The following is a 27,740-nucleotide window of genomic DNA, read 5'->3' on the forward strand; positions in this document are numbered from 1 at the left end:
GTTGGCTTAAAAGGCTTCTGCTAGGAAGTGGCGTGAGCCACACTGCTTGCAGTTCATTGGCCAAAGAAAGTCACATGACTAAGCCTGGCCTCACTGGGTGTCAATAAATAATGCTCCTCCAAGGAAGAAGAGTGGATTTTTTAAACAGTACGACAATTTAACAGAGCTCTTAAGCTATTTCCGTAAAAATTTATATTTAAGGAATTTCAGATCTTCATATTCCTTGTCTGCAGGGCTTTATTGAGATTTTGGTAAGAATTCATTTGTCTGAGACTTTAAGAGTAAATACTGCTAGTTCTAGCCTCTAAGAATATCAGGACCACAAATTCATTACTACATTTTACTGACACTTAGCTACAGGTAACACTAAGTTGGTGGTATTGAAAACTTTAAAACTTTTTTAGACTCACATGTCATTTTTTTTTTTTTTTTTTTTTTTTTTGCTTCGGATGTCTAATTTTCAGCCCTGTATTACACTTTAATCAACTAGAGGTGTTTTTTTTTTTTTAATGGTAAACTAGACTAAGATTCAGTCTAAGAAGTTTCTAGAGATACCTCTCAGAATTTGGAGACAGAGAACAATATCAACGCAGAGGGTTAGAGAATCTGAAACCCTTTAGCTACCACACTCTAGCTACTATCAAGTGGCTCATTTTGTTTCCAGAGAATTAATGTTGTTTCCAAAAATTACCTCTCATATGGCTCATTCAGGTAACCGGCGTTGAATATGGAAATTAGATTTTTGTTCATACAAGTTTATTACATTATAGTTTATGAATCACAGTGGCCATGTGCCAGACTCCCTTTCAGGCTAAGCAGTCTCTTTGTTGTTATTCCAGCTGAGTCTTTTATTTGAAGTGTTTCTTCATCTTGGCTCATTTAGCCACACACAGAAGTTGCCCTATGGGAGATAACATCTTATGTTTATTTACTTTATAGGATTATCACCTCTGGGCTCAAGGCAAGTATAGAACACATCAGGACATCAGGAAAGAGAAAATGTTGATTCCAGAAAGTTAGGACTCCCTTCACCTGGACATGTATCTGACTTTCTTTGATAGTGTAGTGCAGAGAAAAACAAATCATGGGACTGGAAGTCGGGAGAATTGGTCCCTGATTTTTTTTTTTTTTTTTTTTTTTTTTGCTTTCTTGCTGTGTGACTTTGGGCGGGTTATTTTACTTCTCTGATTGTGATATCTTATTTGTAAAAGACACAATGAGTCTCCCAGAACTCTTAGTTTGAGGACCCTGTTCTACTTATGGATACTGCAGAAGTCATATAGATCGTTCCAGCATAATCATTAAAGAAGAGATTTTTGTTTAGAAAATATGAAAATAAAAATATATTTCTTCATAGATAGAAATGGTATGAAAACTGACAATAACACCTAAGTTTAAAGCAAATGCTTAAGTTCTGTTAAGTCATTGAGTTGATAGGGTCCCCTTCCAATTGCGATATGGTTAAGGCCAGCAGCACCACCAACACATGCACAGCCTTATTTTCAAATGCGAAAGGAAGCTAAGGATCGTGGGACATTGAAGAAAGAAAGAGAGAAACCATAGCAAAGAAACAGAAAAAAAAGAGAGAGAGAGACTTGGAGGAAACAGACATTCAGGGACAGGGAAAAATAAAAAAGAACTATGCTTAACAATTTAGAGAGATAAGAGAAGAAATTGCATTTATAAAACAAGAATGAAATGCAATTTGTAAGGAATAATCAGAGAGCACCAAAGAATGGTTGGAAAGTAGGAATCCAAGCCTAAAAATAAAATAATCTATAATAGGGATAAAGTCAAGAAAGTCTCTCATTAAATGGACCAGAGAAAAATGGATGGAAAATAGGAGAGGAGCTATATGAAAATTACAGGACCATATGTCTGACCATATTGAGAGAGATTTTAGAGAGTACCGAAAAAGATTTATAAGAATTAGTGATGGGTGCACAGAAAACAAGACAAATGCAAAAGCAAAGTAATTGAACACTCCCTAAATAATGATTATGGTATAAACACTGAAAATTGATTTCACAAAGCAAGTGGGAGAATGCACAGAAGAGGGAGCATCAGCAAAAGACACTGTAAGAATGATGTTTAAAATATGTAAAAGGTGATCTTTAATAGAATTTTAGGATTTGCGGACCTTAGCGCTTTCCATATATAAACATGGCTTTTATGTTCCATGTTTTAACATTAATGATGATGGGTTCCCGGAAGTAGTCATACACTCCTTTTATGCAATGACTTAAAAGGAATGGGATTTTCCCTGTCGAAAAGCCCTCCTACTCATGACAAGATCCAAACGTTGCCTCTCTCAGTACCGTGTACTGTGTTACAAATGTAGAGATGCTATTATGCTATGTTAATATTTTATCCAATATTAAAATATAGTTATGAATTATCGCATTATGAAGCAGATGTAACATATGGTCCTCAGGCTTTTGATTAGCTCCCCATCTCAGCAAACCAGAGTACCTACCCTTTAATTCCTTTTCCTGTGGTTCCGATAAGCTGTTTAATTATTTTAGTACTATACTTTAACATTTAGAACTGTTTCTTTATTGGCTCGTGTTGAGGAAATGTCATTGATAACTTGACTATGCATTTATATGTTGTTGGCATTGATCTCTCTATTGTCATTACCAAGGCTTTCTGGGCTAGTTCTCTGTTATAATTTAGTTTCCACAAAACTACGTTCTGATTTTTGATTAAACATTCAAAATCAAATGATTTAATCAAATGCAAGAAATGATGAGTTAATGGAATTGATATCTCTTCCATGGAGTCCAATCAAATCCTGTCGGTAAAATAAATTAGCAACCGATCATCTCAGAAATTACAAATTCAGTTGCATGGTTTTTCTATTTTAATTAAGGAATTGAAATAACTTTCAATTATGAATCGATTTCCCACTTTTAGAAATGTCTAGGCCATTTAAACGTTCTTGACTGGCTTTCTACTAAGATTCAGGGCTTATCGGAGCCACTTTTGTTCCTTGAAGAGTGTTTGCTGAGAGAACAGAGCCTGAACAATTGTGGTTACTCTCAAAGTAGGATTGTGATTCTGGTACCCCATTTCCCGACCAGCAAATCCCATATGGCAGTCCTAAACTAAAATCAAAATGAGACAAACAAAGGAAGAATGAAACAAATGAAAAAAAGTATCTTTAGAAATGGTACTCTATTGAAAACATTTAGGAAAGAGAAATCAGGAGAGAGCCATAAATAGGTTTGTATTTAAGATGATTCCAGGTCGTGATGTAGAGATAATGAAGATAATACAGTAAAAACAGTTAAGATTTCAGGTGCTTACTATGTTCATGTCATTGCCTTCAGTTCTTTGCATGCATCAACATATTTAATTCTCATGTAAAGAAAATACAGTAGTATATACTTGTTACAGATGAGTAACCCGAGGCACAGATAAGTTAAATGACTTGGCCAAAGTCACCAAGCCAGTGGTAGTTGGCAGAGCCTGGGATCCGAGCCACACAGTATGGCAAAACTAGTCAGAAGGCTGTTGCAGCAAAGCATGTGAGAACTGAGGAGGGCCTGAACTACGCCCTACTTACCAGTGGTACGCTCATTGTTTGTGAGGCTGGCTTGAGACTCAATTAAATTTTAAATGATAGCTTTTTCAAAACATGCCTTGATGTTATTTCCGTGGTGCCAACCTGGGCATCTCTTTCGGTTTTAAGGGAAAAAAAAAAAAAAAGCTCAGTCATAGACTTCTCTGAGCGAAATCCTGCATGGATGTGGTTCAGCTTCTTATCCAAAGAAGCATTTACAAATCACTCACTTGATCAAGGCATTAGTATAAATCTGCTAATGGAATAGAGATTACGAGGCACACTCTACAGACAAAGCTTTGTTCGGATCACACAACTGCAGAGATGAACTGACGGCGAAAGATTCAACTGGAAGATGGCTCGCATAGTTATGCTCTAGGGTACGAAGATACATTTAGTCATGTTTGTACTGGTTTTGCTCTGACTGCATGCCAGTGGTGGAGAAAGTTGGGACCATTCAGCATCACTTGCTTTTACATCGCCATTACATTTAGTGCTTTGATCAAAAGTGCTCGAACAGTGCATACCTTTGCCACTGGGAAATTAAATCGAGTTTTAAGTCAATGGCCATACTCATAGAGCCAAAACATTTCAAGAGTAAAGGCCTTATTTATGACTCTCAAAGTTAATAGACCCTTCTAGAGTTGCCAAAGAACAGATAGTTGAATCATTGAGAGACCGAAAAGTGGCATTTTAATCCAGGAATTTTTTTCTTTATTCTTTGTGAGGCAGAGGTTGTGAATACCAGATGCCAATCACACAGCACCAGTGGATTTGCAAGGTTGTAGGACTGGGGGAAAAAATGAAGGTTAAGTACAGGGTACAATAGAGATTACTTACGGTAATGAATTATATAATTTTTCTAGGCAGAGTTGGATTAACGGTCATCGTGGAAAGAGATTACGTAAATCCGATTCTTCTAGTAAACAGACATTAAGCAGATCATTTATGTTCAACATATGAATTGAGAGTCCTGAAGAATATGTGACTTATCATATACAAGGGGGAAAAATTAACCTGTGTGCAAGATGCCCCGGGGTTTCGTGAGTGGAGGCAGTGTGCTCTGTGCTACATGGCTTCTTCCTCCGAGTGGAGCCTTGCAGAGACCACCAGGGCCCTCAGTTGTCACAGTCCGGCAGCTGCACACCCAGTTGTGAAGACCCCTCCTCCCTCCCTTGGCCGTCACAGAAACCAACCCTGCGTGCCTCATTAACGTGTCACCTGCACCCGGGCTGAGCGATGGAGTGTCCAAGCGACACTGTGTGTCCACACTTGCACAGGTGGAGTCGGACCTCCAGTGCCGGCTCCTCATTTTCAGTGAGATAGGTCCTGCTCATCTTTATGGTGACTCTCAGGTGGCTTCTTCACTCACCCACCTTGGGACTGTTGCTCTCATTTTTAGAACCAGCCTTTGATTCATTCATAGAGCATATATTTTTTTTTTTTTGCCGTTATCTACTTTTTTAGAAGACTGTGCCTTCTATACACGGCTTTCATGTTAATATGAAAATAGCATTTTTAAAATTTTTCAAAAACAGCAATGCACCGAGATGACCACGTCACTTCTAAGGGATGCTTTCAAAAAATGTCACAACCTCAGTCTAATCATGAGAAGCCATCACACGACCCAAACTGAAAGACACGCTACAAAATAAATGACAAGTACTCTTCAAAAGCTGTATGTTCATGTCGTGCAAATTAGAAGATATCAATAACCAAACCTCCACAAGCTCACCACCCATAAGTAATGGCCATTAGCATGGTAAAGCCTACCAGACTTTTCTCTTTGAATTTATATGCACGAAATTTTTTAAGGAAAATAACAATCTGCTATGTGCCTGTGGTTACTTAAAAGTATGCTGTGAACAAACTCCTCTGGAAGGTAAATATGGATGCTCTCTGGTCAGACAGCATGCCCCGGTGTCTCTCGGTGGCAGACAATCTTCACATCCTGTCGGTGCTTCACCCCACCCCTCCTCACACTGTGGAGCCCATGGACATCATCACTCAGTCCACCTTGTGGCAAAGGAGTAGCTCGGTGTAAGCCTTTCTTTGCTCATCTTCATGAGCCACGGTCATCGTGGAACTTTTCTGAATTGCTCTAAAGCACCTCTCTTGATGGAACTAAAGATGAGAAATTCCCTTCTATGGACAAGTAGGAGGGAAATGGTCTATCCTGCTCAGTACCCCCTCCTCCTGCTGCCTAAAGTTCTGTCCACCAAAACATAATCAGCCTCTGACCAGTGCTTAGGACTTGGGCTCCACACATCCGCCTCAGGGAGACCTTACTTTCAGCTCTAGAAAGAGTTTCAGGGTGACATAAAGAGGCCGCCACACAGGTATCCAGCCACAGGTGAAACCGAAGTCTATACCCTTGATGTTCGAGTCACCGTCCAAAAGCAGGTTTGGACGTGGGCAGTAAACTTCTGGTCGCAGTACTATTCAGCCAACACTGGTAGAATTTACCCCGGGCCCCCTTCTCTTTCATGCTGCTGTGATCAACTCAGTAATCGAACATCTTCCCCCACTGGCATACTCCGTGACAGGATCGAGCGTTTGCTCTGTCTCTCCGGCACAATACCAGGCCTTCAGTATTTTGACTTCACGGAAGAGTCTCTGGTGCCTTGGAGGAGCTCTGCTGATTCTCGTTAATGATCTTGATCCCACATCTTTCACCAACTTCAAAGAGTGGTAGAGAAGCAGACCTTGACTGGGATTCCTTTCTCTCTCTCTCTCTCTCTCTCCCGTCTCACACAGCAGCTCTGCAACTAACCCGACTTCTCTCATTGCTGAGGTCACGATGGCCTTTGACATCTAAGCACTTTTAGTATGCAAATACTTCAAAGAAATGTGTCGAAGTGTCTGTCCCGCAGGACGCGGGAAGTCAGGGTCCCCTTTCGGTACCCAGAGGGTCCTTTGCGAAGCAGGCTGAGGAGCTGGCGTTCCCCGTGTCCAGTCTTCCCTCTACGCGTTGCCCCCTGCTCGTGAAGTCCTTGAGCCTTTCCTTCCACCCCGTAATATCCCTCCACTAAATAAATCCCCTCATTTTTCAACTACCACTGACATAAGCTTGTGTGGTGCGGATAACAGACTTTCACTGATTTTTTTGAGATCAAAAAGGCCATGTAGCTCCCAGGCCACCAGACAACATCTCAGAGATGAAGACTGGTCATTTCTGTTCCTATAAGCTTCCTCCCATCCTGGTTAGTGTCCTTGTCCCAAGGTCCCAACTTACCATGATGCAGCTTTGCTATTTTATCCCCTGTCCTTCCACTCCCTTTCTTCATTTCTCTTGCTCCTTAACGCCAAACCCCCAAATATCTGTTTGTATCTTGTGCTGAGAATTTTGTTATCTTTTAGACCAGATCATACCCAGAGAACCGTCACATAACCAGATACACCCAATGACGCTATTTAAATATAGTTCTTTCCCTGAGAAGGTCAGCTCTTTGCAGAGTCTTTTTGCCTGCTCACCTGACGTCATCAAGTTCATGTGTATCTGGGTACTTACCAACCTCGTTTAGCCAATAATTGAAAGGATGGAGAGGTTCTTCCTTCATACCTGCGCAACTGCATAGAAGGTAGCGATGAGCAGGGAGGGCCGACAAATGAAACCATCCAGCCAGAGAACGGGTGAACAAAACCACTTATGTGCAACTGCTTACAATACATGAATAGTAGGGGAAACTAATCCTGCTTTACGTGCCAGCTACTTTCAAATACTCTAGCCCAAACGGTAAACTCCTAAGGTAATATTATTATTCTCCTTGTATGATAAAACTGAGCATCTACCTAGCTAGTGTACTGGATTTCAGATTTCCCAGGATGAGTCAGGTGTGCAGAAATGTGACATTATTCCTGCCATACCTTTAGTTAAATAATTAGGTAAAAGATTTGGCTAGTGACCTATAACATATTGTTCCCATAGACATTTAAAGCCTAGCACCTTCCACAGCAACCTATACTCGTAAATTTTTCTTTTCTATAGTACTTGGTGTTGATCCACTATGTTCAACTTTAGATGCTTCTTTTTAACTAAAGAAAAATATCTTATATGTCTGTTCTGTTTTATAGCTATTTTATACACTTGAATTCTCCACTATTTGCTTCCATATAAGTTTGGACCATACTTGACATTTTGCATAAACTTCAAGATGTGTTCCACAGCTTGTATGGAAGAAATTGCAAGCTTTGATGCAATGGTTTATGTATAGAACTTGGTTTTAATCATTGAGAACTTCTCTAAGGTTTAATTTGTATCATTTCCGAGATGTGCCCTTGTAGTCTCTTAAATAGTAAGGAGGATACTTGAGAAGTGTATATTGTTAGGATGAGATTAAGAGAGGGTATGGACCACAGATTTTTTTGGTTTTTGTTTGTTCATTACTTTTGTTTTAGTTACCATCATTGCTTCAGGACATGTTTCTTTAAACTTCGGATCTTGATAGTCCCCAGCAAGCATTAGGTATCCTGTCCCCTAACTCAGCAGTGGGCAGTGGGTATTTCATTTTCAAAGTCACAGAGCATGAGAGAGACAAATAGCAGTATTTGTATTGCGCCAAGTGTCAGCAGGCCTTTCTGGATCATTATGGTAATGTCTTTTCTCCCTAAATAATTTTTACAAATGTACTAATGAAGACAGATTTCTGTTATCTGTCTTCTATGGGTCATAAGTTGAACTAGCACTATATTTTTTCCTGAAAATATGCAAAGTTGTGACATGGTATTTAATAGGTTTAAGCTTATTGCTGCCAAAATGAACACAGCTGTAAGAAATGATGACCCTCTCATCTTTATGACAATAAAATGGCTTCCTAATGTGTTTCCCTAACTCTGTACATTAAGTTACTGATACTCTGGATTTCTGAGCCCCAAGAAGAATACAGTTTTTTGACTAAATGACAGAACATAGAGGATGAAATTAGTTGCATTAAATTAGAATATGACAAAAAGCCTTTGAAAATCTTTGTGACATTGTAACATTCATGCAACATTAAACAAAACAGAGTAAGAGTAGACCGAGGAAGAGAGTTAATATATTGAACAGAAATTTTGTAAACTAGATCACCTGCAAATTTTGAAAGGGTTATTGATTGATAGCCTGTGTGCTATGGCAGTTGCTAACTTGGAGATTTTACTCTACAATCATATGTGCAAGCTCTTCTTGTTTAATCTTTGGCTATAAAAGTAACTGTTACCATATTGTCTTGGTACACTCGTATTTCTCAAAAAACGGAGTCTGCATTCCTAAAATTTGCATTCAAGAAAATAACAGGCAAAGGGGTGAAGAAAAAGATATACATTTCTCGTTCCCCTATTTCTAAGTATACGTATTTAAACAGCAGCATCTCTTTCGTAAATTAGTATAAAGATAAATTGTCTTCTAAAAACAGAAAGCAAAGTTTTGATATACAGTTTATTTCTATCACATCCCAGACTGTTTGTTTTTTAAGTTTAAGTCTCCCATGTTGGGTTGTGGGAAAATAAAAGCTTCTGATAGGGTTAATCTAACTACATAAAAGTCCGCATTGAGTATGATCATAATCTTGATCTGAGCTCGTAATATCTTGTGATTAATCAAAATGGGTTGGTCTGCTTGTAGTATGTCATCTTCACAGATGGGACGGAGAATCATCAGAGTTCTCTTGAATATTTGTTTTAATCCCTCCTAGGATAAAATGGCTTTGATTTTTTTTTTTTTTTTTTACTTTAAATCAGATTGAGTTCACCAAATAAATGACTAGGAAGAAATTTTGAATTCCAGTTTTGCTAGAAATATAGGTCAACAAAGAAACTTGTTTTTTAACTAATAGTATTTCAGTGTTTCATTGAACATGCTTCATATGTTAAAAAAAATCTTATAAAATTTAACAAATATTTCTATTCATTGGTAGTTTGAATAATAATCTTCATAAAAGAATATAACAAAATATACTTCCTAGAAATGATGTTGATGTTTTTATTGTTCTTAATAACATAAAACATTTTTCAAGATTACTCATTTCCCTTTGAATGTCCACTGTAACTAAAAATTTAAAAATATTTTTAATTTCTAAAAAAAGATTGTTAATTGATATTTTTCTAATTACATAGTTCCAGTCAAATAGATATCTGATAACAAAGAACTTTATTATAGCGATTAAACCACCTGACATCTAATACCCAGATCATAGGAAGAACCCTCAGACACAAAATATTGACTGAATGTGTCTGCCATTTCAGCGGGCCATTCGGCCGTTACAAATTTCTTTACAAAATTACTCACCAAAAGCTCTGAATTGAACTGTCTACCCCAGAGCCACACATACTAGAGGCTCAATAAACACATTTCTATGATTATATAGGAGCCATTGAATAAAACAATGGAAAAAAAGCTGTACAATTCATCCAATCTACTTCTAGACTAGATTAATAACCCACATGTATGAAAATAAGAATGATTATAATTTATTAAATTTACTTTTTATTATTATTTTTTTTCTTATAGAGGACCTGGTGAGCCTCCATTGATAAAAGGCTGGCTTCCTTACTTTGGACAGGCCCTGAAATTTAAGAAAGATCCCTTAGGCTTCCTGAGGACTCTTCAAAAGCAACATGGTGACATTTTCACTCTTCTCCTCGGGGGTAAGCAGCACTTCATACATCATAATTTCTCACTTGTTCTTGAATGTCATTATATTTTTCTCTAGGCAAAATATGGGGTATTTGCATGTTATTGTTTTATTTGTAGAGCTAATACAAAGGAAAACTGTTTTTGAATATGTAGTTTATTTGCTACATACCTCAACCTCGTAGGGATAAGAAGGGAGGCTGCAATGTTCTTACTTCATCCTCCATCCTCCTTAAGGCCCATGCTTTCCAGATGTGTCACTATCTATTGCTACATAACAAACCTCCCACACATTTAATGCCTTAAAACAACTGGTCCTATGTAGGTCACTTGTGTGGCTTGAGTCACCTGGCTGATTGATTGGGGCTAGATGGTTCATGGTGGCCTTATTACATGTCTGGCTGGACGTCCTTGTCTATATGCTATTTCATCCTCAAGAAGACATCCTTACATGTCACCTGGTGTTTTAAAAGTAAGAGGAAAAGTTGCAAGGCCTCATTACAGAACTTCACTTCCACCACATTCCATCAGTCAGAGCAAGTCACATGCCAGCCTGGTTTCAAAGGTAGGCACATAGTAGACTCCACCGTTCTTGAGCAGAGCGGCAGCGTCATATCGCAAAGGAGCACCTATGGGAAGAAAACAGGAATTGACTGTGGCCATCTTTGTACACAGGCTTCCACATCAGCTTATTACCTGGGCTAGCCATTCCTTTTCTTGGCTTTCGTCTGTCCTGTCTGTGCTCTGAAGGCTGATCTCTGCAGACTAGATTATCCACACGCCTCTGCCCTCTGACTACCGATTGGGTGTGCTGGTGAGAGGGCAGGAAAAGGCTGTATCCCAGCTCTGCATCTCTCACTGGGCTCTGGCCACACAATTTACTCTCAAGACTTCCTGTCCTTCCTAAGGAACTTGAAGACGTCAGGTATGAACTCACTCAGATCCGCATACACCTACCAAATGTACCATGTCCTTACCACCTTTCCCCCAATTTCAAAGGATGTTCAAGAAAATCCATTTACCTATCTCCATGACCCTTACTTCCTGCTTCCTCTGGGCTGGCATTTTATTATTTATTCCTTCCACACATGTATCTTCATTATTTTTCTCTCACAAGTCTTTATCCTTAGTTTATAACAATGCTTAAGCTTCTCCTGTACTCACCTTCTAGTTACTTTTCACTTCTTTTTTTCCTCTTTGACATTCAGATTTTTCAAAGTTACCTATATTTGCTGCCTCTAGCTGCTGATCTCCTAGATCCTCCTAACCATGACCAGCCTTCTGCCTTGCTGAGGTCAATAGTGGTCCCTCATTTCTTCTTGAAACTCTTATTTCTTCACTCTCTTGACACTGCTCCTTCTGGTTTTATCGTTGACTTGTTGTAACCTTCATCTGGGACATCTTTATGCTTGTTTTCTTTGCTCAACTCCCTTTATTTTCTTCGAACTGGCTTTAGAATAGTATGTTCTATTCATAAAGAATTTTGGTACTTTCTTCTTACTGTAATTACTTTGCTAAGTAGCAGAAGCAACGTTTTGTACGTAGAATGACTTCATTTTAGTGCTACTATTTTAACATAATCTGAAAACAATATGATCTAACTGAATAAAATTGTCAGCACAGGTGAGTTCTCCAATGAGCAGGCAGTGCTCTTCCCATCACAACTTTCTCTTTTGCTCAGCACCTGGGAAGACTTTTCAAAAAGTAATTGTATGCACACTGATTCCAGAAAAAAGCGAAATGGGAAAAAATCACGCATCTTAGAAAGAGAAAAATTACAGTATATGGCGTAATTCATAATCATTTCCTTTATGTCAGAATGCCGTTCTTCTCTTCTCGAGTCATCCTGACTGACATTGACTCATCATCTGAGGCCATAGCCACGTATCGCTTCTTCCCGAAAGCCTTCACTGACCGTTCCCACTCCCCATGTAATGTTGATTCTTCTTTTCCAGGCTCCAGTTACTCCCAGTATCACTTCAGTCATAACGTTCAATAAATTGTGGATGTATTGCTAATTCCCTTGTCTATTTCCACTGATTACTCTCTAGCTCCTCTATTGCCAACATTTACTCCAAAGCTCGGCACGGCCGATTCACAATAAATATTTGATGAGGAATTTCCCCAAACCTTAGAGATGATAAAAGACTTACTATAATACAAATAAAGGCTATAAATAGTGTTTATATTCTAAGTGAGATTAGCGTTTCATAATACAAAACTATATTCTTCACTTGTAAAAAAGTCACTCTTACTTTAAAAAATTAAGCCTTATGTTTTAATGAGTAGATACAACAAATTATTGAATATTTTAGTCCTCCTATTAAATACATTATACAGAAATAACCCAAGTTGATTAAGCAGAAACTTGTGGCAGATCTAAATAATTATATTCACTTTTCGAAAAACAACCAATTTCTCCTGACACTTGATATTTTAGTGATAGTTACTGAGAAGCTTGCTGAATTTCTAATGTCTAAATAATTTGACCATGGTTATGTTCTTGAACTTGAGAGTAAACAACCACAGTTGAATATTTGCTACTATTTCTCTTTGGCTTCTCACTAGAGTTTGAATAAATTCCTGTCAAGATATCCCATTAACATTTATGGTTCTAACGATCAGTTTGCAAAGTAGCTCATTTAGAAAATGTGAAGCAAGGAGCAGAGTCTTCTGCCCTTGTACCATAGTGTGATTTTAGTGAGTATTATGTCCTTGCACAATGAGCAAATGATTGTCATCCCAAAGAGTTTCAAGGGACATGGATGTCATCTTAATAAAGAAATTAAAAGGTACATCTTTTCATGAGAAACCACGTAAATTCGTGACCTGTCGCAGAAAATAGTTCTCTGATTGGTTTTGTGTGGTGGTGCGGCGGAGTCATTGTCCCCGGATGTCACCTCAGTGAAGCACCACTGTACGTCATTGTCAGCAGCTAGCGAAATCTCCCTAATGGGAGGGAGAGTGTATAATGTGGCCAACCTCATAAAATAAAAAGTTAGTTCATATTTTACTCTTCCAATGAATATTTTCAACCTGAGATTAAAAAATTACCAAAAAAAAAAAAAAAAAAAACCTGGCGAAAAACCAGCTAACCATGAAGATTAAATGCTTATAGTTATGGAAAATTTCTTTAAAATTCAAATTTATCTCATATTTGGTGATTAGGCATTTCTATTCCAAATAGTCAAATAGTTGTTCTGAATTCCTATGGCTGCGTCTCTGTAAAACACCACATATCTGAAATGAAAACATCAGAATTCAATTTATAATGATCCAGATGTCAAACTTCTTGTGTATATATGACAACAGTGTGAATGACTTAATTTGCTTTTTAACATTTGCTGACATACTTTGCATCATGTAGCTTTACCTTCCTGAAAGAAATGGTTTTGAAGGAAGTGAAAAGGCCAGTGATTTATTAAAGGATCATATGCAAAATATATAGGAATGCTAGAGTTAATATCTTGAGACCTAGTCAGCTCCTAAAAAAAAGGAAGAGGATGAAATTATTGGCAATGAAGATATTAAAAATTTGACCCTATTTCAAATGCAAATTCGCTGCTCCCAAGGATGATTATATATATTCACGTATATGTTGTTTACAGAAGTGAGCCGCATTTTGACTTATATTTTAGACAAATGCAAACTCTGATATTCTTTAAATCAATATTTGATATCAGCTGCTGACAGCAGTCCTTTCTCTTTTGAAATCCTGGCAAAGGACATAGTTTCTACCTTATGATCTTCATGAACTAGGCCACTTGCCTGTTGACACACTTGGCATCATTTACATAAAACCACACCGGAGGAAAAGTTATTTTTGTTCCAAGGATACATGGCCTTCAGAATAACTTTTCATATTTCCTTTGTTAAGAAATTTAAATCCATTTTATGAATGTATATGTGTTTTCCTAACTGTCTGATTAAAGATTACAAAGAAACTCTGGTTTTGCATCTCACATTAGCAGATGGTAGACAGATGGTTTAAATTAATATTAATTTTGGAAAACTTAGCTTAAATTGTTTATACTGAAGATTAAAAGTTGGAAAGCCAGCTAACATCTCCAGGGTTATTAGTACTTCCAAACCCACTTGAAACACAAAATCCAGAAAATTAAAAATGTCTACTTTTAAAATAATTTACATCTTACTCAGAAAGTAGATAAAACACAATGCCTTGATGTTGAAGAAAATTAAAATAAGAATGAGAAAGAGAAAATACATATCCTGGAATGTGAAGGGCCTTGAAAGCAGTGAGAATTTTATCTACAAATAAATTACTTTAAACTAATCAGTAATGATTTTTAAATCAAAGAGCCTATATGCAATAACTGCTTATTTAAAAAAAAAATTATTAATAACTGGTTGCAAGCCAGAATCAGCTTTTCCACATTTAGCTTTTATCCTCTTATGTGAAACTAACCTATAGTTTCTTCCCAAATCCTCATCCCCCAAAAGGGAGATAGAAAAAGAAAGAGGGAATGTATGAGTATTTGTAGCTCATGCTGTCATGGCTGAATATAGTGTTGTCTTTCTACTTAGATTTTGATGAATGTAGAAAATTGGCTGGCAAATTTTCAAAATATTCTCTAAAAATCGTGTTTTGCAAACTGGACCTTTTAGCCACTCTCTGAACTTTAGTGACAAATTTAAAATAACCCTAAAGATATTTAGTGAAATCCTTTCATCTAGTGAAAGGAGAAAAGTATGAACCACCACCTGTGAAAATACACAGCTTTGCCTAAAATCGTCTTTTGCAAAATAAGGGAATTGACTCTTTTTTTTTTTTTCAATTATTTGTCAGGCAGATGCTGGAAATTTTATTTAATTAAGCTGCTATGGTAAAGCAGGTGTCATAAAATATGCCCCAATCCAGTTGAGTCCTTTTTTTCTTTCCCTGGGGGGAAAATAAATGGAGTTTATTTTGTAAATGCAGCTTTGCGATCTGACCAGAATAAGTAGTCATTTCTAGCTTTACCCTCATTCTTAGATCGACCAGTCTTATTAAGGAAAATCAAGGGTAAATAGAGTGAATAAATCTTAAGTCATATGATTTATTTTTAGAAAAAATTGATAGTACATGTATATCCATGTAGATTAAAAACTTAAATTGTGTTTTAAAATTGTAAAACAAAAAGAAAACATTTATCTTGTTTCTAGGATTGGGTTGAAAATTATTCAGAACTTTATCCTAAATTTTATACCAAATGGAATTTAAGTTCTGTGATACTGTCAGAGTTACCATAAATAACAAGTGAGAAGTTATTCATCTAAGAAAGCTACACACACATACATGCATACACACAGAGGAACGATGAGGTAAAGAGGAATGTGTAGATGATACGACACACTTTAATGTCTAATTATTTATCGTTTTTCTAGAAGACAAGAAATAGGCATTAAAGTGTATAGGAGCATCTAAACTTCATGTGTGCTCTTGGAAAGGAAAGCTTTATTAAATGTTGTTATTGAATATTATCTGCGTAATATGTATAATTAGAAGGAGTCTTAAAACAGTACTCTAGTGGAAAAAATCAGCACCGCGTTCAGAAAAGAACAGGGCATGAGCAGTGATTTCTTGCCACTACAAAGGCAGGGTCATCTTGGCCCTTGACTTCTCTTGACTTTCTTCACCTTTCTCAACTGATAAATGCCTGAGGGGTTGGGATTTCGGGGATAGGGGACTAGGACCTCTCCAAGGTTCCTGCCAGTTTTAAGATACAGACCATAGGATGACTGTGTTCCTTCCTCATTGTGCCTCAGTGTGCCCTTATAAGAATCACTTAAAGCCTTTGTCAAACAGAGAGACTTGTAGGTCCTACCTCTAAACCTTTTGATGCAGAATGAGGCAGGCATCTGTATTTTTAACCAGCACCCTAAGTCTCTCAATCAGGTAAGGTTGGACAACACTGATATATGAAAAAACCAAATGTCATCACTTCAAAGGACCCTTTCTGATAACACCTGAAAGCAGATTGAAGCCGACTGCCTACCTTACATTGTGTATCACTACCTGCTGTATCACTACCCATGTGATACAATCTTTTCTTTACATCTTTATATCTCAAGAGGAACGAGATCCAACCAAGTGTCTAGATCTCGATAAATGTTGAATGAAGGTATGAATGGATGCATGGATGAATAAATAGACAGGTTCTAGTTTAGAATCCCATTTCAGTTACAAATCAGAATGTGACCTTGAACATGTTACTAAATCTTCCCGAGTCACTATTTTCTCATCTACGAAAATGAAAATGCTGTTTGTGATTTGTTATTAGTGTTGAATTAGTCATTCGTTTGTGAGTACCTGGTTTATACCACATCTTCATTTATTTTAGTCAAAATTATTGTATCCAGTCAAAGCTAAGATGTTATCAAATATGAAAAAGCTCTTTATGAAGTATAAGTAAATAATCAGTAATAGAATGGCATCTTACCAATTTAATTTGTTCATTTGTTTGCTGTTTGTGTGAAAAAATGTGAGAAGCATTTATGTCAACTGATTGTGAGAATATTTAAAGGATAATTTAAATATTTAGATACTTTGTTAAAATTAAAATTTGAAGAGTACACTATCTTTTTAATAGTCATTAATTTGGCAGAATATTTAACTTCAAGCTTCTAGAGTTTTCCCCATCATCTTCCATTTAAAAAGCAAACATGTAGTGGACCTTTGAATCAAATGAATTTTTACTAAACTTTACACCTTTCTAGATGTTAGTTATTAAAACTTTTCTAATTTTGATTAAAATATTTTCAAATTTTGGAGATAGGCTGTTTGTTTTGCTACCAAATGAACTTATGTTCTCATTTCTTTTAGGAAAGTACATAACGTTGATTCTGAACCCTTGCCAGTACCAGTTAGTGATAAAAAATCACAAATTAAGCTTTCAAATGTTTTCTAAGAAAATAATGAAGAAAGTGTTTTCAATCCAAAAGTCGATGGAAGATGATGACCTGAACGATGAGCTTCATGAATCCTATCAGCTTTTACAAGGGAAATCTTTGGATGTTCTCATGGAAAACACTATGCAGAATCTACAACAATTGTTTGAAACCCAACTATGTAAAAGCGCAGATTGGGACATGGCATACCTGTTGACGTTCTGCAGCTCAGTAATATTTGAGATTACATTTACAACCATATATGGAGGATTTCTTGCTGATGATAGGAAAAAATTTATTACTGAACTTCAAGACGATTTTTTTAAATTTGATAAAAACTTCCCATATTTAGTATCAGACATACCCATTGAGCTTCTAGGAAATGTCAGGTCTATTCGAAAGAAGCTTATAAAATGCTTGACATCAGAACACATAGCCAAGATGCAAGAATTGTCAGAAGTTGTTCAAATGAGGCAAAATATTCTGGAGAAATACTATACATTCAAGGACACCGAAATAGGAGGTAAGAAACTTCTGAGTGATTACTTGTCTAAAATAGAATAATTTACAATAGACCTTTGAAATAAAAAGACAAAATGGCGACCTTGAAAATTTTTATGCTCTTTCTAATTGGCTAATGATAAAATGTTTTATTCTGAAACAACCCTCTGTGATAATTGAATTTTTTTTTTTTTTTTTTTTGCTGAGGTGTTGAAACAAGATACTTAATGGTGATAATGAGAAAGAGTATAACTAAGCTGCATTTACTCTTTTTATCTCATCTTCCACCTCCCTACCCTACCCTCCCCACACACACACACATTACATTTTAAACTATTCTCATTAAGCAGAAAATTAGACTTCAGAAGCCTATTGGTCCTCATTAGCATGCACTGATCCTTGGCTGGGTCTGTGTCCTAACATCTTTTAATTAGCACACTGCAAATCTAATCAGTGTAATAAACGCTATTAATCTTCCTTTTCACTTATTTTCTCCCAGCACATCATTTAGGCTTTCTCTGGGCCTCTGTGGCAAACACTATTCCAACTACGTTCTGGGTGATATATTACCTTCTACGGCACCCAGAAGCTATGGCAGCGCTGCGTGACGAAATTGACCATTTGCTGCAGTCAACAGGTCAAAAGCAAGGGTCCATCCACATCACCAGAGAACAATTGGACAGCCTGGTCTACCTAGGTAATTTATTTTTACATGTTATGAAGAAAAGAAGGTTACTTCTTCGCAAACTCAGTTTATCTCTCAAAGCTGTTTACCAAAAGGTGGAGGACACAGCTGCCTAATTGACATAATAACACCCATTTACATCAATTATAAATTATGTAGTTTATAGCTGTAGATACTCTCATTGCATGTAAACATTAAGGCCTAGGTAATTAACTATGCGAGGTATGCAAAAGGCTAGACCAAAGCTTTGCAATTATTTGAAAAAAAAGTTTCTGCCTATTAAGTCATTTGATTCTGAGCATCTGTTGGTGTGCAAATGCTTTCCAAACACTGCTGCTCTATCTCGACAAGAGAGGTATTTAGGGTTTGAACAAGAAAGTATTTTAGAAATGCAACTTATGTGTACAATGTATTTATTCTACCCTAAAATGGTGTCTATATTTTCATGCAGAGATTAGGATGTTTTATACAGCTTGGAGTGTATAATACTCAGAAATGTAGTACAAGTGATTTCTGCTAATAGTTCATAATTTAAACATGCTTGGGGGTGGGGGCAAAAGAAGGGAGGGAGGGAAAAGAAAAGCCAACAACTACAAATTACTCCGTGTGAAATGTCAAATATTTTATCCAATGTGCACTGACTCACAAAACATGCATGGTCACTATTTTAAAGACGTTTGAGGTCAGGAGTGACAAAACTGTTTTCCTAGTTTTATACACATCCGCATGCCGGTGACATGAGCTTTTGATGACAGTGGGTTGCATTCTCCTTTACTGGTTTTGATAAGACCACCATCATTACATGAAGAACTTTAATTCCCAAAGTGAAATTCCACATCAGCGAGTTATTCTCTATTCCTCCTGTACTGACATTTGATCCCGTGGGATCCTTTACTGTACAATATTCCCAGCCCCTTTAGACAAACGCAAGAATAAGTCTTTATATCTTTGTTGCTTCACTCCTTTGACAATGCAGACAAGTATTTTAGCCCTTGTTGGCCTTAATTTTTTATTTTCTAAATATGTTCCAGATTTTTTGGTGGGAACTTCTGGGTGCAAAGACCCTACAGGTCCTGACTACCGGTTAGCCTTAAGAAGAATGGCCTAAGAGATTCTTCACACTGGTTAGACTAAAACCCATCAGAAGCAATTCCACGAAGCTCCCTTTATACTGGCCATTGGCTAGCTTGTTTAATCAATTAGGAAAAACATGTCACCTTGTAGTTGTTTGTTTTAGCATTTATTATCAAAGTAATTTCACATTTGCTTGGAGAAAGAAAACAATCTCAATATTATTAAAATATAAATATTATTGTATTTTTCTTTTGAGAATTATTGAGGAACAAATGAACAAAATCTGCATAAAATACTTGCTTTTATATGGATACACAGTTTTTTCTGGGGAGGAGATCTTTAGTTCCTGTGAAGACCAAAGTTACATTTTCTATATATTCAAGTAATTTCGATTTCATTTATGAATTAGATGATGTATACTGGGAAGCAGAGCAAATAAACTTCAAGGGATAAGTGTTTGTATTCTGCAGACAGTTATTACTCTTAAAATTTAGTTGAACTTCATCAACTCTCTTTTGACTCTCAATTGCTCATTATTGAAAGACAATATCATTTTTAAATTATGGTATTCAACCAGAAAAGTTTTAAATATGTTCCATCAGAAGAAATGGCAAGTTCCAGAGCTATAACCTGGGTCCATTTCAGTCCATAGCTAGAGCTAGGGACTTTCATCCTTGGAGCTCTCATAAATGTACAGCTCACTTACCAGCGCCTTTACAGCCTTTAGCCATCTAAAAGGTGGACCTCTCTTCAGGTTGACCTCAGTTACCAGCAAAGGCCAGGTAACCTTCATTATGAGAAGTTAATCTCCAGAAAATAGTATGCATTTTAGACTGTTTTTTTGCAGAATGAAGCAAAGTTTTATATAACTCAGTAACACAGCAGATAACCTCTGTATCTAGTCATAGCTCAACTGTATTTCTGTATATCAAAAGATTATGATCTATATGTGCAAAAGCCAAGGTTTACAAAGTTAAATATTTACAGTGCAGCACATGGTGCGAGTGAGTGTATGTGCTTCTTCTCTTTAAGGAGAGAATTCTATGTATTCTAAGTACACTTTCTTTTTAAAGAGATATCTTGAATTTTAATTATTATAAGAAGAAAGATCACAAGGATGAAATGAATGCTGAATACGGCATTTTTTTTTAACCATGACGGAGAAATTTGTTATTAGTACAGCAAAGGGAAAGGAGATATTTTTTTACAGAGATACTACATGTCAGCATACATTTATTGTCCAGCAAGATTGAAAGGAAAATTAGAATGCCATAGAAAAGGATGTCTTATTCCTGAACAAAAAGTATTTCTCTTGTGTTGAGTGATCATAGAAGACAGAGCCCAGTGGAGTTTAGGTGACGCAAATCACAGTGCTTGTCCTACTGACATTCCTGGCTCGATCCTGTAGGTCTCAATGTCTCAAATTTCTTCTGACATCAATATACACTTGATGTCAGCAAAAGTTTAAATGCGCAACATAGAGCAGGCTTTTAAATCTCAAGCCCAAAGCAATCGTCTGTTGTAAGAGGTTGTAATGGATTTAGGCTTTTATCCAGTGCTCCCAAAATTCTTTCCTTAAATCCATTCTACCCTTGTCTTTTAAAGAAAAAGATAATTTTATGTTTTTACATAAATGATATTTAACCTCAGGGCCATCCCTACAGTGTTTAATTGTTTTCTTCATTTTCCAGTATTTGTGAACCACGCTGGTATCATTCCATTCTGCCCTGTCCCACAGGAGGGCTCTTTCTGAGTAGCACAGGTAGAAAGAGCAACGGTGCTGGACTCTAAGTGAGAACATAACACAAAGTGGATTATGACTCCTGAACTGCTTAGGTGAACTGCACACACCCAATTTTGTTCAATTACATATGCCAAAAATGAGAAAGGTTGCAAGTATGGTCCAAGTGAGGTATATTAGAATAAAGGAGGTGCTGTAAAACTCCACAGAATTTGGAATACTTTTTTTTTTAAAGAGAGCACATATTACAATAACTCCAGAATTAATAGCTTGCAGGGATTCTCCAGCTAATTTCTATGAAACACCCTTAAGTCCATTTTTTTGTGTGTGAGTAGTTGGGGAGGAGAGAGAAACAGAAAGAAATGATTAGTTGGAAAAGGTACAGATTCTTTAATAACAAATAATAATGATTATTAGGTAGAGCCCATATTAAATCTATTAATGATTTCACTATTTCTAAGCAGTTTATGGACTTCCGTTGTTTCATGTGATCTTCACCAAGATACCAGGCAACTGGGAGAGCTATTATTTTCTCTTAATTTTTATAAATGAGAAAATTCTCAGGTGCTAAATGACTTGCCTAAGGTCACAGAGGTAAAGGAGAGAGTCAGGGCTTTAATTTGGAATCTCTGTCCACACCCAGGCTTTTCCCCTCAGACCTGTCTGATACCAGAATCATCACAGTCGTTTTCCATTGTCCAAACTGAGAGGAAAGAGGAATTCTTTGTATCTCAATTCAGCAAAGCCAGCCATGTTCTGCACATGGACGAGATCTGAAAATGCAGGCTAGATGATGATAGAGTTAGCTGTGTTTTTAATTTCAGGATGAGACATTACAAATAACAATATTAATAATGATTATTTTCCTATGTGGCAGGCACCGTGCTAACTACTTTACATATATTAGCGTATTTAATCCTCAGGTATTTTTATCTTCATTTAATTATTGGATAACAAAATTCAGAAAGGTTAGTTAATCACCCCAAATCATACAACTAGATAGCGGCAGAGGCAGAAATTGATGCTAGATCTGTCTAACTTCAGTGCTACCCCATAAACAGTCGCCTCAGGGAAAAATTCTCTAGAGATGTACCCGAGACCTTGACCACTATTTTTTGCCAGGATGTGTATCGCTAAATGTCAAATGCAGTTGGGTGTGAGGGTGAGGGTGAGGTTCACATCAGAATTTTGTGGAGTATTTTTTTTTTAATAAAAACGTTTCATTTTAGAATAGTTTTAGATTTATGGAAAAGGGACAAAGATAATAGAGTCTCCATTTTTCCCTGCCAAACACAGTTTCCCTTATTATAAACATTTTAGTGTGGTATATTTGGCACAATTGCGGGTGTTATTTTGAAAAAGCTTATTTAATATTATAAAATAATTGTTTATCTGAAAATTAAAATCATTAACAATTTAGACGACAATAGTAAAGTTTAACTTCCAGTGGGGATATGCAGGAGGTATAAATTTTATGTCATATTAGAAACTTCTAACGGGAGCTCAGGGGAGAGGCACCTCCCACAAAGGATCCACCAGAAATCACGTAGTGAGATTTTTGTACATAATATGAGGAAACATTGGTTAAAAAGTGAAAAACACTGACTGAATGTTTATCAAATTTTCAAATCCGCACCAAGCTACGAGGGTTGGATGATATAATGAATGCCGGAAGCAGAAGTTGAAAGGATTGAAAGAGAAGTTTAATGAGAATGCAGATGATTGTCCTTAGGAATGACAATCAACTGCATATGAATAGGATGAGGAAATAAATGTGTGGCTGAGCAGACAAGGGTTTGAAGCTGTAGTTTCCAGCCTGGAATCCTCGCTGGGACCATTTGAGGAGCTTCAAAAAGCGCTCACACCTGGTCCCCCCCCCCCCCATAGAGGTCCTGATTTCATTGGTCCGAAATGCAGACCGATGGCTTGAAAAGTTCCCTGGATGATTGTAATGTGCAAGGTTTACAACCACTAAGTTAAAGATTTTAGTTAATGCGCTGGTTCTGATTCCACTGATCTGGGCCGGAGCATTTATTATTATTACTTTTTAACCATTTCAGGTGATTCTCATGGGCAGCCAGCAGCGCTGAGAATAACCTCTGGGATATCAGAAAGCTTAAGACATATCAGCGATGTTAGTATTTCAAAAATTTGTTGCTCATCTGCTTCTGACAAAACGTTAATAGACATATGGTATCTAGGGCAGAGAAAGTGGCTCCTCTCTGAAGTAGCACACCCAGTTTTGCCACATTTTAGAGGCATGGTGACTAATGGAATTCATTCAGGATGTCAGGAGACTGAAGGCCATATCACCTCTGACATGCAACTTAAAAATGGCATGATAGTCATCTTTAAATATTTTCAAAGAGCTGTTACGTTGTTACGTGGAAGAGGAATTAGAATTTTTTCTTTCTTTCTTTTTTTTTTTGCTTTTGTGTTTTCTAAAGGGCAGAAGTTTAAGGGAGGGAAATTATTTCAGCTCAGTACAGAAAAAATGACTTTTGCCTAAATGTAGTGACCGCCGCCGTTGGAGTTATCGCTTCGGAAATTGTGTGGTGTCTTCACTAAGATCTTTGAGAGCATTCCTGTTTATATGTGCCTTTCGACTTTGAACTAGCTACATACATTACAGTGTCCATGAAGGCCAAGTACATGTGCTGTGTTTCCTTTTTCCACCAAGAGCAGTGGCCCAGTGCCCTGAGCAGAGTAGTGCCTGAATAAATGTTTATCGACTATATGAATGTTAAATTTATATTTCCCGATTTTAGCAGTAAACCAAAGGCCATGTCTGCAACACAGAATGAAAGTATGCATTCATACCAATTCAGGTTTATTTTTAACTTTACTTAAAATATACAACTGTCGAGCCAAAAATTTCTCCTTTTACTTCCAATTATCTGATGATTACAATTTCAGATTTACTTTCTCACCTGTCTTGAAGACAGTTACATAAACACGCACACACGCACACGCACACACACACACACATCTAGACCCTTGCTTTATTTCCTCACATCCTCTAGAGCACACTGCCTCTTGGTCCCCCTACTCTCCTTTCTCATCCACCTTCTTTCTAAGACCGCCCAAGCGTTCGGCCCCGGAAGACCGTGACAAGGCTGGCTGTTCATTTCACTCCGGCCATAGCTGCCATCCACTGATCACCATGGCTAATCAGATAGTATGACAGTCTGCACCAATCATTAAGATGACCCAAATTAACAGCCTGGCCATGTCACAGTACATTCATTCCACATACACAGACGTGACCTCAGCGCGAGGCAGAAAGTGGGATGTGCTTATATGTGTTTGCATTGTAACGTGCGTTATTGATAGTCCTACTCTGCTTCGGTGCCTTAAATCTGCAAATGAGAATCATCTGTCAATTATTACAGCCAGATTTGACATCTGAGGGCAAGAAACAAAGCATACACGCCTTTTTCTATCAGCGTTTCTTTCCATTTGCCCTTTTCCTTCACAGTTACATTGTAAAGCATCTTAGCTCAACACATTCCTCAGCTTTTTGCTTACAACGAATAGTGAATCAGAATATTTTTATATCCCAAAGAGAAACAAATCTTCCCCAGCCAGGTGAAGAAAGTAGTGTAGGCTCTGATGTGTAGGCCAGTTACGGGACTTCAGTAATCCACTTTCCTGGTGTACACTGGTCAGCAAAGCTCGATTCTTAACAAAACACAGGCAGCCTTATCTCAATCACCATTGCAGTTGTTGGTGCCGTGCACTGCCTGATGCAAATTATCCCCCAAATATTTGGATTCTCGCTAGCCATTTTTCTACAATGCGTTTAACAAGTAGAGGGTCTTATTACCTGCTAAATGTTAGTATAAATTAACAATCTATTATGCACAATAAGTTTTATAAAACATTTACGGATAGAGATCATGTTTAATTAAAATTAACTTGCGTATGAAAACCAGGCTCCGTAATGATCGCAACGACCTTTTATTACCTGCAGTCCCTTGTTTTGGCTGGAATGATTGACAGCTTGCTGTTTGGCTACCATGTTGAATTTCAGCTGACAAGACTTTTCATTTTAACTCAATTTGCCCGCCTATCACAAGCTGGTGGCAGGCCAGACCCAAGTCACCCAGCTTTGCCTCAGCAGCTTGCTCTAGTTCTCATTAGTACGCATTTATTCAGTGGAAATTGGAAGACAAATGCTTGAAGGCATGTGAACTAAGTATAGCAAATTAGGTTTAAAGACTGAATATTTATAAGTGTATGGAAAGTTTTTTTTTTTTTTTTTTTAATTCTAGAGCAAATTGAGAACTGAGTGCTAGCTTTGGCATAAAAGAAATAAAGATAGAAGGGGGGAGGAAGATTCTAAGAATAACAATACTATAAGCTTTTCCTTTCTCTTTTGGAAATATGTAAAATCTCTCTGACAACACCTTCTCAAATACTAACCCGGCCTCTCTTTGGTGGAGTGTTTGCACAATGAAATTTAGCACCTCATGTGTGAGAAGAGGGGAAAAATGAGGGTCATGTTCAATTGTTGCTTGGTTATCCCTTGGTATGTTTTAAATTGCCTTGTTTGTTCGGCACTAGCACAGAAACAGATGTTGCTCTACCGTGCAGGATAATTTACTGTACCTCCTGGTGCAGCATGGAAGCCCTCCCAGGGCCCAGCTGGTCTGTCAGTGGCACTGGCTGGTGTCTGCTCAACTATGACAACTACAAGTAGAGGCTGCAATTTTTTTATTGTGCAGTTGTCATTCTTCTCAACATATAGCTCTCTGCCTGTGTTCTTCGGGGCTGGTGGAAAAGCTGTTGGCTTTTGTGTGTTTGTGGCAACACAGAGCCACAGAAGCCCCGCTCTCCATTGTTAATAATAATGCAACTCATTACTTTTGTCATCTAGTGATTATCGGCATGATCGCTCAGAGCGAGAGCCAACCTCGTCTTGCACACATTACTGGTAACTGGAAGGTAAAACAGATTTGTCATTTACGATCTGACCGCTAAGCCACACTTTGTGCTCCATTATTGTGATTAACTTCTGCAGAAGATATGCTTGCCCAATTGTCATTTGCGATACTGCAGTGGGCGCAAGCTGCCATGCTTCCCGTGAGCGCATCAGCCAATCGGATATGACCACACTGTTTGGACTGTTAAATGCCTGCCTTGTCACACCAGCCACCCCACAATTATTTTGCTTTTGTATTTCTTCTTCCCACACCCCTACTGGACTTGTTGTGTGAACAGCACCGCTACATATGTCAGCTACCATTTCACACCAGAAGCTAAAATGATGCTGTACCGTTGTTGACCCAACAGAGCCAGCAGCGGTACAGGGGAGGGCGACCCTTGCTTTTCGCCATAGAAATGTTGGTCGCTGGTGTCCTGCCAGCTAAAATCCATCGCGTCAGGTGCCTTGTGGCTATCTGCAGTAGAGTCCATGTTCCAAAACCAAAGTTCTTTTCTGGCCTCATCACCAACGAACCGATTTGACTCTGCCTGATTATAATAACGAAGGCAGTCCAAAAGAATATGCGCAGCCTCACTGTACGTCACATCGAATCACCACACTGACCACACAGAGCTGACCGCAGCCTCATTTCTTTCGACAAATGCATGCTTAGGGAAAAACCTCCTGGGAGAAGCCACCCAAAGCTACTCGATATCTCTATGCAAGCTGGGCAGAGATTTACATTTTAGTGAAACAGCATCGATTTTTTTTTGGGGGGGGGCGCTGGTGCAAGCCCTCACTGACCAGAGCTATGTTTCAGAGCTTTGCTGAACACTAGGAAACTGGGCCATTTGTGTGTGTGTGTGTGTGTGTGTGTGTGTGTGTGTGTGTGTGATTCTACATTGCAAGTCATAAGCACAACCATTTGTTACCGTGTAAAGGGAGAGAAACACTCAGTTTGGAGCTCTTTTGCACGTTGCTGATTAGAAAGAATCAAGCTTTATATCCTAGAACCCATTCACGCTGGTGAAAACATAGTCAGTTTTGATTATGAAGGCAGAGATGCAGACCTAGACAGGAGCTACATGCTGATATGCATGCTATCAGAATGATTTATGCAAATTATGCATATTATTCCCAAAGGAATTCCTCCTCAAACTGCCAGGATAAATTGCCGGAAATTAGCCATAAAATCTGTCGGGCTAGGAGCAAAAGGTGAAGGCCACTGGGAAAGCAAGGACATTCGGCTTCTGGAATCTTCCAGGTTATGATGGTGGCTGTTATTTTCACTGGATGCCGAGAGAAAGAAGGTTTTCTTCTGAATACTGTAAAAGTATTTTTCCTTTGAATTTTTTCCAGCCAATCCTGACTCACATTTTATTTACAACTAGCATAAAAGAAATTAGGTGTTGAGCCGTCTCAGCAAGCACTACTACAATTACTTTACTATTACCTGCCTAAGTGCTTATTAAATGCCTAAGCCTGGCTTTAACGGCATAGCTCTTCTGGAGGTTGGTGACTTAACCCACCAACAGGGGACTTTAACTGGGATATGGTTTTAATTTACAATGGGTAAACCAATAACACAGCATTCCTCTCCTGCCAACCATTTCTTCCCACAAAAATCCTAACTGATGACTTTCTGCCCGAGCACAGCACTGTTGCCTTCTGTCTGCGAAATGCCCCCAAGCGGGGCTTAGCCCAAACCACAGCTGTCTCGCCCCATCCCTCCTCACTCTGGCCGTGCAA

At 37.9% G+C, this 27,740-nt stretch overlaps 1 protein-coding gene across 3 annotated transcripts in view; it reads left to right on the top strand.

Moving 5' to 3' along the window:
* LOC107514800 (cytochrome P450 7B1) overlaps positions 1 to 27,740 on the top strand; it is a 147,691-nt gene that overhangs the window by 110,816 nt on the left and 9,135 nt on the right. For 2 of the 3 annotated variants that reach the window (XM_016152878.2, XM_016152876.2), the window contains exons 2-4: positions 10,053 to 10,189; positions 16,999 to 17,586; positions 18,064 to 18,261. In XM_016152878.2, coding sequence (XP_016008364.1) covers positions 10,053 to 10,189; positions 16,999 to 17,586; positions 18,064 to 18,261 — 923 coding nt within the window. The remainder of the gene's footprint in view (positions 1 to 10,052; positions 10,190 to 16,998; positions 17,587 to 18,063; positions 18,262 to 27,740) is intronic. The other variant, XM_036232823.1, reaches the window with a different exon arrangement.

Source organism: Rousettus aegyptiacus, unplaced genomic scaffold (assembly GCF_014176215.1).
Source record: "Rousettus aegyptiacus isolate mRouAeg1 unplaced genomic scaffold, mRouAeg1.p scaffold_m13_p_15, whole genome shotgun sequence".
In the NCBI taxonomy this organism is placed as follows: Eukaryota; Metazoa; Chordata; class Mammalia; order Chiroptera; family Pteropodidae; genus Rousettus; species Rousettus aegyptiacus.